The sequence below is a fragment of the Argiope bruennichi genome, chromosome 4, assembly GCF_947563725.1.
Source record: "Argiope bruennichi chromosome 4, qqArgBrue1.1, whole genome shotgun sequence".
NCBI lineage: Eukaryota > Metazoa > Arthropoda > Arachnida > Araneae > Araneidae > Argiope > Argiope bruennichi.
The window spans coordinates 95,233,885-95,247,146 of NC_079154.1; the positions used below are offsets into that span (position 1 = coordinate 95,233,885).

Genomic DNA, 13,262 nt, shown 5'->3' on the forward strand with positions numbered 1-13,262 from the left:
TTTGCACTGTTTCGGTATTACTTCAGAAAATATGTCACCGAACAAAAGTGAATTCCACATCATTTTAAAATTTAAAAAAAGTATATCTTAAATAATGCCAATTCCTTTGCGGTATATTTTTAAAATTTTTAATTAATTTTTTTAAAAATTATTTTAATTAAATTTTGCATCACTAAAAGAAACTCATATAAATTTCATTGTTGCTACAAATATACCATTCCGAAATATTTTTTGCACTTGATATTTTTTAACCAACAAGACAATCTTTTTTTTTTTTTTAATCATTATAGGAATATGAGAATTAATGGAGTTTTTAAGAATATCATTAGAATAATATAGATTATTTTTTATTCTTTTTTTTGCAGATGGTGAAATAAGCTTCTCTTAAGAAAAATTTGGAAACTTTAAACGGGACATGTTAAAATGGCTCTTAGCTGATTGATCGGAATATATTGATATGAATATTATTACAAACCTGTAATGTGGCTTCCCAGTACGAATAGTTTCATCGTAAGAAAGACCGCTTTACGATCAGACCTGTGGGTGCTGATCGGGTGCCGCGTCAGTGATCTCAGAGCTTGGCGACATACTTGGGACGTATTTGGCGACTTTGAACGACAAAATAGATACTACTGGGTACTTTGAGAATTTTAGCAATTGAACCAATAGAAATAGATGCCCCTGACTGGTCCAGAAACTTCTCGGCCCGTCTCCCGGGAACTATAAAAGGCCGGTAGTCTCAAACTGAAATGAATTGTGTCCGTAGTAGGAGGCAAGTAACGAGTCGTCGAGAGGATAACGAAGCAACGGCGGAATAGTGCGGCTAAGTGCCAGGGCTGTGTGGAGTCCAATCTATTGCTGAACTGAGCTATGTGCCGAGTTCTGATGTCTGTTGTGGAAGCAGCATCGAGTCCTGTAAGGAGTAGCCAGTCGTGTAATAGAGTGTCGACAGCTGGTACAGCTAAAACGAGGATATATTGGCGAATTACAGTCATTTGGAGAGACCACAGATTGAAATTACGAAGATTCCCTCTCCTGCTGAATTCTGTCTGGTCCCTTTGAGTGCTGTGGTTGTTATTACTACCGTTTATGACTTATAAGCTACTGTTTGTTGTAGTGTGCTGCTATGTGTAGTCCTGTCTCAGTTTGGGCTATATATATTTGTCGTCTATGTATTCGTCTCTTCGTGTGTAATAAAAATCGCCGTCTTTTGTTACTAAAATACTGTTTATTTCTACATCGATCATCAAATCAAAAAGAACACCTATGGACGAGGAAGTGGATCCGTAACAATGCTGTTTTCCAGAAATGCAAAAATTATCGCTATAAAGAGAGGTTTACAACAATTCATAATGGATACCAAGTCAATGACTCACTAGTCTGAAGTAAAATTTCACGACAGAAATAAACGCTCGGAAAAGAACAAGGATTATGGTAATTAGGAACTGAAATCTGATTATTTTTCTGGAAAATTTCATAAATAAAATAGAAAACACCAACAAGAAAAGGAATTCTATTTATGGGGCATTTACATATTTTGTAAGGTTTCACCGAACGCTGTTGTGTTGCTGCTAATGTTTAAATGTTTTGCTATTTGCGTACGTTTTATTGATTTCTGCAAATTGTGCCTTTGTGTACTCTTTAGATGCATTTCTCTATTTATATATTTTAGAATAGAATAAAACGTAGTTTTGCGTCGTATGTAAATGTTCTTGCACTGTAAATCTAAATAACAGATTATTATAATGTACATAACATATTAAAACAATATGTAGAATGGTATGTAAAAAATTTGAAATTTTTATTTTTGGCAGGAAAAACAGTAGCTATGCTGCTACAGTCACCACTGACTTTTGCCAATGAAACAGAGAGAAAATGTGTGCCTAGTCTAAAGTACGGATAAAATATATTTTTATTTAATTTCTCTCTGTTATATTGTTGTAGATTGACAACAAGAGTGATACAAAACCGTCGATGTGCGTCTGAAACCAATGAAAAAGAGTATGGTGAAATATTTTTATTTGTTCACGTTTGTATAAGGTATCTTCCGGGACCCAATACGGACACTCGCACACTAGATAAATATTCTGTTTTTAAATAATCAATACTACATGGCTTTATTAACTAAATTATAATCAATGAAAAAAGATAATTAATTTTTTGAACTTTAAAACGGTACAAAAATTATTTTTGTGCAGAAATGTTCTTGGTACCTATAGCAAAAAACATTAAAACTCTAATTTATCTTTTAAATAATTAAAATTTCAATTAAAATTCAGAAGAAAACTTGCTTCTAAGTGCATATTGCCACCCTATGAAGAGTATCTGACCAAATTTGGATGCTCTAGTCAAACAGTTTGTTCTGTAGAGCTCCAAGACATACAGACACATTCATCTTTTTTATAAGTGGAGATTATTCATGACTTTGATTCGAAGAGCCAGCTGAATTTAGATGAACAGCAGAGATCCTCGAATCCACGTGAGTGAAGATATGAATACTGGAAGAAAGCATTCTATGACTTACTTCGCTTAAAAAATAATTCATAACTTGCTTATACTAAGTTATTTCTGAGTGAAGTGAAAATAGTCCAATTTTTAAATAATTCATTATTTGGAAATATATTTTTATAAGTCCTATTTTCCAAATAAACATATGAATTCCTATTTCATGTCATCTTTCTTCTTGATATAATTTAGGGTTTCCATAAATTTTTCTCACTTTTATCACTCACTATTGTTTACATATAAATATGCTAGCTTTAAATCCTTTTACAGAATAATGCGTAACTATTCAAAATAGAAACTCAAAATGGTACTTCTGAACACTTTCAGCTCAAAGCAATTATTTAGGAACCGTCTATACAAAGTTTGAATTCATTGTGAGGCAGGAAACGTATGTACTTCCCTATAAAACAATGTGAGCAAAATTAGATTCCAGAGAATTCCATTTCCTGCAGCAGTTAATACAGAATTATCTAGATAATTGTCAAAACCCTTCGTTGTTCTCTTGTCCACCTGTTTCAAATTATTTCGTTATCATGATGGTTATATTTCATGCGTAGATGGAAATTATCACCCACTCACTCTGAGTTCTGAACTGTTCTTTACAGCTGACGTTTATTGATCTGATCCATACTTGAAATCGGAGGCCAAAGGACTTGCATAATTTCATATTAAATGCGTTGTGAAAGGCGATCAATTCTGCAATCGTGTTGAGAATATTAAGTGACACTACCATTTTCTAAAGAGTTAATTAACAACATTCGCAACATAATGAGAATTGGATACATATGACAGTAGAGATTGTTTTACAATAAATGCAGCCTAAAGGGGTATCAAGGTTAAGAATGTTAGATAATATTATAAAAGATGAATATTAATGGAATTATAAAAATGAAATTTATGCAATTTTTTTAGGATATTTGATAAGTGATGAAACATTCTTTGAAACAGAAATATAATAGAATATTACAAATTTATATATTTTGGAAGTTATAGGGGAAATGCTTATCACTGTTATCCAGTGTGGGCTTCTTAGATTTTAAATACATAAATTAAAAAGTATTCCATCAATAAATATCGTTTTACAGATGTTTGGAAAGCTATCGAAATTTAAGAGCAATTCCAGCTTTTTTAGTAGATTTAGATTTTTCTTATGTCAATTTTTCTTAAATCTTTGTACATCTATATTAATGAAAATGAAATCCTTATTCTGAAAGTATTAATAAAACTTGAATTAAACAAAGGAATAAAACTTATGTTGTTCATTAATGTTTTTTTTCTTAAATGTTAAATTATAATTGTGGCTCAAAATTATATCCTACACATCATCTTTCCTTGCAATATTTACGTAAGTAATCAAATTTGGCTGTTCTGTATGTAAGTTGTGATGAAAGCTTATAAGCCAGTTAACAGATACGCTACCCGAGCAATTGCTTTTGTATTGTGGTTATATTACTGGGCTGCGAACCATAAGGTCCCAGGTTCTATCCTCGCTCATCCCAAACCACGCACATTGGTGACCTCGGGCGATGACACTTCAACCTTCGCATAGCTGTTGTGGCGCCATCTACCCTCAGCAAACCAAAGTCGTTAGACTTAGTTAACGCAGCAACACAAAGCCGTCAGATTCACTTGACGTAACAGCAACCACACACTCTTGCTATAACGCTTAGCGCTACTCAAATGGATACAGGCGCATTAAATTCAACAGCTCAATACATCACCACTCAACAGCCATATCGTTCCTATCACCTCCGACTCACTGGAGGGAGAGTCTGTGTTGAAAGCTTATAAGCCAATTAACAGCTACGCTACCCTAGCAATTGCTTTTGTATCTTGGTTGTGTTACTTGGCTGCGAACCACAAGGTCCCAGGTTCTATTTTCGCTCATCACACACCTCGCACAAGGTCATTGAGGTTAATTATATTAAATTTGTTTAAAAGATGAGTGTAATGAATCGATGAAACATGTATTATGATTCCAATGGCACTTAATTCGTCGCACTTGTAATCAAATGTCCAACTTTCGTTCCCTTGTGCTATTTGTCTATCGAAGCTCTAAGAGATAGATTTTGAAATATAAAAATAACTTACTGGCACTATTTTTTCTTAAATATGATGAAGAAAAATTGTTCTCTTTATGGAAGTGCCAGTAGATGGTAATGGAATAAATAAAAGATTATATTAGCCATTTTGGTGGGAAAAAAAGAATTTTAAAAAAAAAACTGACAAATGTTATTAAGGACAGCTACATTTTTTTAAATTTAAATTTCCTATAACGCTATCTTATTTTTCGGAATCAAAATATTTTAAATGATGCGAAATTATTTGAACCGGACACATGAAATTAAAATTATAGGCCTTTCTTTCCACTGTTGCCACTCGTTAAAAGCTAGCAAAATTCTATCTAACATTTTCATTCTTTATTTCAAAAGATGAATTTTTTTTTTTTTTTTTTTTTTTTTTTTTTTTAGAATTCTCTATCTGTTTGCCTTTAAACTATTTATGTTTACAATTAAGTAGAAAAGTTTTTTAACTCATGATAAATTACATGTGATTTTTTTTTTTTTTCAATTTCTTATACTATGCCTTTTCTATTTCTTATGCTACAGAACATTCATACTCCAAACATTGGAAGCCGTAACAAATGAACACTTAAAATTCTGAATAAAATATTATGAACTACTTGCACTATTGAGGAGAAAATAATTATTTAATTAGTTTTAAGTCCATATTGAATAATAACTACAGCTTTCGAGGAATAAAATTATAATTTTAATATGTTTAAGATTTTTTGTGTTTATATTAAGGTAAGTGGTTAAGGTATAAGAATAAGGTATTTTCGCCAAAACTGACATTTTAAAAAAAATTCTTTTATTGGATAGACCAGTCTTTGAGCTATTCACTTTCATCTCTACGTTAATTAGAAGCCAAGATATTAATTCTTTCGTAATGATCGGTAAGCCGGAAGTGGACATTTAAATAATCGGAAGTACCGATTTAAAAGGCCAAAACATGTTAAAAATTTGTATAAACACAAATTTAGTTTTAAATACGTTTAGTTTTAAATTTTTTTATTAATTTACAGCCTATTGCTTGATTTATAACGTCCTAAATTTACTAAAAATTTCATGATAAATATTTGACTGGTTCTAAAATTTTTATTTATTATTATAACCATTCTATTGTAGTTCATTCTCTAGAGAAAACTATGCAGTTTATTTTGGTATAAATTTTGTTCGGATTAGAGTAATAGTTTTTGGTGTAGCCAATTTTAAGTTTTTGAAGATTTTGCTTAAATTTATGCTATTAAATGCCATTTTTCAAAATGTTTTAATATTTATTTCAAATATTGATATCCTATTGCCGATTTTGAATGACCTTGAACCCAGAAATATGATTAAAGTATGTCTACACCATGTTTTTCTAAAAAAGTGCTCCGAACGTGTTCGGATACCTTAAAAACATTTTTGTTAAAAATTATTACTGTTAATTGATCTTTTCTTTTAATTTGCAGCATTTGCTTTTATTTATATAAACAATGAATACATTCCAATTAATGAGAATTAAATTTAAAGCTTCATTTTTGGCGAAATAAACATCGCATGTTCTACTTTAATAAAAATATCCCACAATGACTTTTCAAAAAAAAATTTATCTGTTATACATTTATAACAGATATAATATTTTTTTAATATTATTAAAAGGTGTTTATAAGTTAATTTATATATATAAAAAAATAGATTTTCTGAGATTATTCTGTGAAAGATTTTGAATTTGAATTTCTTGATTTTAAGGTTTATTTCAAAATTTTTAATCGTCATTCTGTTAAAATAACAGTTTTCAGATATAAATAAAATATGCATTTAAACTTTCAGTATTATGGAAAAAATATATTCTGAAATGCCTGCAAACTTCAAAAGTTTCTATCAACCAATTAATTCAAATTTTAATTTTCTTTAATATTTTAATGGTATATAATTTATTTGGAAAAAAATTTAATTAAAGTAGGTAATCTTTTTAAAAAGGTAATATTTAACTAAAGGGTACTGCAATTGAACTTAGTAAATTCTCAAATGTCACATGCTGCTGTGAATTTCGAGCTCAAATTATATTGGCAAGATTTTTTAACATAATTTCTTAAAATATAACGCTTAACCACAGAATTGCCTTGAAGTTTTCTTTCCTTAACTGTTTAAAAAAACGCGAATTATTTACTAAAGTGTATTAAATAATAATGTGATAGGATAAATATTAAATTCAACTGTATCAGAAAATTTGCCATTGAAAAGAACTAAAAAGAAAATAAGGAACGGCAGCGTTTATTTCAGAGTGTGTACCGTGCTTTTGTATATCTGAATTTTATAAATATTCTTGTATAAATTACTCTGAAGGAAACTAGAATAAAACGTGCGAATGAATGTTTTACATATTAAATTAGATCAAAAATTGATTCAATAAACAGTATTCTGTGTCATTATAATTATTTACTGTTGGCAAATAAATCATATATTATGGTGATTTGAAAATCTATTATATCAAAAAGATTGTTGAAAGCACAAGCAAACAGATATCAATGTATTTTATTTTAACACACAAAAAACAGCTACCATATATTTACAGATCATTCATGGTGAAATAATCGCAATATTATATTATGGTTATTTCAGTAACAGAGAGCATAAAAAATACATATTTAAATGACATTGCCTTTTGTCTTAAATTCATTTTTTTTTTGTAATTTAAATTAAAAATGATAGAAATATCATCGACATAATTTTTTTATTGCCAGGCAAAATATGTAATAAATAACATATAACAAATCAATTATATTTTAATTTATTCGGTTTAAATGAGTTTTAAAATGTTGTAATAATAATTATAAATAAGAATACCAATATAAATATCAAAAGTGAAAGATTTTAGTACTTTTAATGCTTAGTATTTTCTCAAACGGTCCTGTTTATTTATGATACACAGGGTGATATAAAATAGATTATAATTAGAAATACTGAAAAACTTTGTTATAATATTTCATTTTGTTTAAAAGAAAGGCTTCCACAAATTTTTAATCAGACAGTTACTTTCTTTCTTTTCTTTAAAAATGTTTTGTATCATATCTTCAGCATATTTTTCATAATATAATGAATTTGGTTTCTAGAAAATAACAAAATTATTTTGCTTGTGATTCACACCACATTTTTTTTTTTGAATAACTGAATTAGATTTAAATTCTTTGTAAAGAACATTGAACTTTCAAACATGTCATGAAACATGTCACTTCATTTGTGTTTAATATGTCATGAAAAATAATTTCAATTTAAAAATAAAACTCTTTTTATCCATTGCCTGAAAAGTTAAAATTAATTCTGAAGGCAAAAAATTAACTAATTAAATTGACTACAAAGCTTGTAGCATTTACATATACATCCTGCTGAGCCCCGTTTTGCAGCATGTTGATGTAAAAGTACATTTTCTTCACAATAAATAATTCGTCAAATGCTATTTAACATGCAAGAAACATTTTTTTTATTCTACATCTATATACAACTACTACATATTTATTTAAGAATATGTCTCTATCAGAACATTAGAAATATTATCAGAACATCTGATGCATAAACTTTATGATATGCTAATAATATCAATAAAATCAGTTAAAAATATCAATTTTATAAATGAACAATTCAGCAATAGGTTTTTAATACAAAATTGTGTCTAATGGGTTCTCAGATTAAGCAAATGAAAGTACGAGAACACTTACAACGGAATACAATACAAAAAATTAATTTAAATCATTTTACAACTGTAGTGAATACATATTTATTATAAAAATTGATAACCAATGTTATTTTTTGGAACCGAAGTCATTTCCTGAATTGAATAATACAGGTATAATTCTTTGAATAATATATTCTATACAGGTATATTTCTTTGAATAATAACAGGTATAATGCCTTTGAAATCAGTGGTATTTGATATCTATGATATAAACAAATATTTGATGTCTTTGACATCGAATATAATAGATGCAAAGATAATATATTTGATAAAATGTTTAAATAAAATTATTTCGAAAGCACCTTAGTGCTTTAAAATTGCTACACCTATATTTATTATAATTCGCCATAGTAATACATCAAACATAATTTACCATAATGACAATAAAAAATACAGTAAATGTCTACCTCTTTACTCAGCTAAATTCACGAATGTTATGTTTTATACACATTGAAGCCATTATACATATATACGGCATATTATATTAATGTTACAAAAATAAACGTATACATAACGTACAAGATTTACAAGATAATAGCATTTAAAACAATGATGAATGTTTGCTTGGACATAATATATTTACGAAACAATGCTTAGAATCTAAACGACGATCCAAAAAACACGACATTCGATAGATTATCACTGTAACATCACAATAAACGAGGAGAGAAGAATTCACACATACTGATGATATGAGCAATAGATAAGACTCAACATAATGGTATGAACACTTGTTAAAATATTGGCGTCGACGTTTGTGAATCTGATTTCACACGCGAAAGGGGAGAAAAAATAAAAATAATAAACTTGTTCAAAACCTATTCCCACGATGAACGTGCAGTGTTTTCTCAATAAATGAATAGCTTATTTAAAAAATGATATATCATCAAATTGAGTTGATTCACTTCAGTATTGATTTGATATGAATAGTAAAATTCAAGAAATCCCAAATGTGCTTCAGAAAGTCCTCATTTCATTGGTAAATCTCAAGAAACACACAGGAATTCATTTTGTAAGATTTCACATCAATTTTGCTTGAAAACCAAACATGATATGCTTGCAAGTCACTTATTCACGGATTCCAGTAAAAGATTCATGGTTCCTCTTGGATGCTGAAGCTCTTAAAATAAGTATCTAGTCCATTGAATATTTAATAATTGAAGTTGAGTAATCTAGTTAATTAATGATGGTTAAGCGAGTGAAGATTCAATGAAAATCTTCAATAACACACGCGCCCCTTTCTAATTCTTCATATTATGTATAAGCAATTTTAGTCATGCTCAGAGCTCTTAATTAGGGAAATCTAGTCACAAGGACGTGTTTTTTTTCGAACTTCTGCATCACAATTTTCGTTTCTTAAGTTAGTGTCTCTGAGAAGTATAATGAGCACCGCAAAGCATCCTTTTAAAGGCATTTTTGAAATCTGGACTGAATATAGTATATATGATTGGGTTAACTAAGGAATTGGTGTAACCCAACCAAAGCAAAATGCTGAATATGATACCATCTGGCTCACAGGATTCGCAGATTGCCATCATTAATGCCATAACAAAGAACGGCAGCCAGCAGAAAATGAAAACACCTGTTATAATCATAAGTGTTTTGGCTGCCTTTCTTTCACGTTTTGCCTCAGTGGATTCTTTGACATGCTTCTTCTCTCTCTTTGCCAAAACAATCAAGCGACCCACACCTGCTTGATTTGAGCTGACTCCATTTTCTGCAATATGATCTTGAGGATTCTCTTTGCTTTCTTCTGTTTGGTCCTCGTTAGACTGAGGAGAAGTTGAACAGCCAGGATTGCTGTTGTTTTTCTCAATTAATACAGCAGATGCGCCAGGTTTGCTCCTTATCCTCTTCCTTGCCTGCTTAAAGATATTCCAATAAAGCAGAAGAATGAAAATGAGAGGAATGTAAAAGCTGGTGCAAGTGGCAAAAACTTGGTAAATGACATTCTGGCTAACTAAGCATCTGCCTTCTATTTCTAATCGGCGGTAAAAATCCGGGTCTTTCCATCCGAAAACTGGAGCAAATGATACAATAGAAGATCCAGTCCAAACAGCTGCAACAAGTAAATAGATCTTCTGCTTCGATCGACTTCTCGCATATTCTATATCAGTAACCGCCCAATATCTGTCGATTGCAATTGCTAGCAAATGCAGAATCGATGACGTGCAACAAAGAACATCTAAAGATGTCCACAGCATGCAAATTTCTGGTCCAAGTGCCCACACCTGTTGATTAACCTCATTATAAGCACTGAGAGGCATGACCAGTACTGCAACCATGAGATCTGCCACTGCCAGTGAAAGAATCAACTTGTTAGCTAAACCCCTCAGATTCTTTTCAGTTAAAATGGCGACTATTACAAAGACATTGCCAATGATGGTGAGTAAAATGAAGATACCTAAACTGACAGCGATGAATATTGTTCCGACTCCACCACTAAATCCTGTTTGTTGAATTTCACTAACATTTGCTGCAACTTGAGAGTCATCGATGTATTGACTTGAAGAATCGAGGAAATAAGGGCCAATTAGTGGTGGCCTTGTAACAAAGTCATTAAATTCTGTAGTTAAAAGTGCCTTCCTTAAATAGTCCTGAAGTGTCATTTTCGAAATATTTCATTCAAAGTAGATCACCTTTCGTAGATGTATAACAAATGAACCCTATAAAGAAATAAATTATTGTGATCAAATTGTTTCAAAATTAATAACACATATTTTAAAAAACAATATATGCACATGAAAAGGGATTTAAATTTCTAAAAAAATATATCACAAAATTAGAATCTGAAAAGTAATGATTACACTTTTTTAATATTAAAATAATTGAAACATATTGAAATAATATAAAGTAGTACTAAAGATAAGATTTTTTTGAAAGTTAATTTCAGATGAAAGTTTCTGTTTTGAATTAAATTCCAAAATTAATAGTTAATTTTTTTTAGTTTGCCATTTTAGTTATAAGAATTGTAGTTAAATGATAAAATATGAAATCGGTGTTATGAAAACAAGTCAGCTATTACTAAAAAGCAGTAAGCGAAAATAATCCACAAGATAAATATAAATTTAGACTTTAAATATCAGTTCAAATGCCCTTATACACAAGAAAAGTTTATGACAAGATTTTACTTCCTTATTTAATCTTTTACTACCTCTAAGATAGCAAAATAAATATTCTTTAAATGAAAAGTATACTATGAAGTTTTGCCAAACTTACTCTATATAAATTCCAATAAAACACGATGAACTAAATTTCAACATACTGCTTATGCAACTGAATTGCAATTCTACCACGAGAGAGAGAGTAAAAAATTATACGAGTATTTTTAATGAATAATGATAGTAAATTTTTTTTCCGTCTTGCTGAAATAGATGATTAATAGATAGATATTAAAAATTGCTTGCAACTAACTCCATGAATCAATATATTCATGTGACTATTATTGACAAGTCTATAATTTACAAGAACGTCAGAATATTTTAAAGTCATCAGAAGTTCTGGTAGAATTATGAGGAAGAATAAATTAAATAAGAGTTAAAGTAAAAACAAAAAGTATAGAATAAATAAAATGCCACCTCTTAATAAAATAAACAAGAATATATATTTCTAATGATAATCTATGAAAATCTATGTTAAAAATGTATTGGAAGAATATACATCGAAATGACAGTGTAAATAATGCAAAATAACTTGTTATATTTAAATTATATTAAACATAAATAAAATACCTCTCGAGATAAAAAAAATAATCATTCAGATTGATGCTCATTCATAGATTAGACAATTCGGTCAGAACAAGATGAAGTTATCTTCATAATGGATTAAATTCAGTTTAACACAAAAACAGTTAAATTAGTATTGTGGAATATACATTTTGCACTTTAAAGTGTAGCTTTGATTATCAATAGATTTAAGTTTTTTTCTTTAGTTATTTTTTTAATCACAGTTTAATTTTCTCTTTGTATATTAATAAATCCTTTAAAATTTATTCAATTAAAGATAGACTAACAGCGTAGAATTCTTTAACGAAATTTTTGGCACTTTTGACCTCTCTTGAAATAAAGAAACTACTTCACGCTTCACATCTATTCCGGGCTACATTTTAGTTTACTTTTCATTCCTTCAATAATTTTCCCACTCCCGGGAAATTCTGGGGCAAATTCAGAAATTGCCCTGTTTCGCCTTTCATAGTTTTCCTAGTGTACTAAGACTCTACGAGTTCGTGGGTGCCTTAATAAACAGGCATTAGTTATGAAAATTGCATTTGATAACAGTCTCGTTATAGCGTAATATAGTAAGACAACCATTTAAACTCCCTGAGTCACAAACAGGAACTGCGATTGATTACGGCTTTTCATGTGTTTATGAAAGTTCAGAGTATCATATAAGATTAAACATTAATCTGGAAATCTAATATCTATATTATATTAAGAACAAGATTTTTATGATAGTTTTTGATTTGTAAAATATTCAGCTCGGTACATATCTTAATGCTAGTCAAAATCGATAAGTGAAAGTCCTCTTCCAGGAACATGCATACCAACCTTTACCCAGAATGCTATATATCGTCAACTATTGCTTCATACTTAATACACTAGTTGATTTATAAATCAGAAACCAAAGACCTATCAAATGGTATCACGTATGCCTTTATGTATCCTAATAGCACAATATTTTCAAATAAAACTGCTAAGCTATCTTCAAGATATTGGCCGGGATTCAGAATATTGAGCTATATCGTGGAGATATCATATATTTTGTGTTAATTGAATAAGATATATCAATGTCCATGAAAAGCTAGAAGAAAACATTTCGTAAGATCTTCTCAATCAATCAGAATCTCAACAGATATCCCTCCTAATGCTTTGAAAAAGTTACTATAATCTAAGCAATCTAAACGTGAAATCTTGTTTGTCAAAAGTCGAATAAAAAGAAAATAACCGACTGGAAAGAAAGGTAAACCAGACAGGGGGCAA

At 29.7% G+C, this 13,262-nt stretch overlaps 1 protein-coding gene across 2 annotated transcripts in view; it reads right to left on the reverse strand.

The window, feature by feature from the left end:
* Window positions 1-8,377: 8,377 nt before the first annotated feature.
* Window positions 8,378-13,262, reverse strand: part of LOC129966046 (5-hydroxytryptamine receptor-like) — a 257,650-nt gene continuing 252,765 nt past the window's right edge. For both annotated transcript variants that reach the window (XM_056080398.1, XM_056080397.1), the window contains one exon: window positions 8,378-10,949. In XM_056080398.1, the coding sequence (XP_055936373.1) occupies window positions 9,645-10,892 (1,248 nt within the window). In that variant the 5' untranslated portion in view covers window positions 10,893-10,949 and the 3' untranslated portion in view covers window positions 8,378-9,644. The remainder of the gene's footprint in view (window positions 10,950-13,262) is intronic.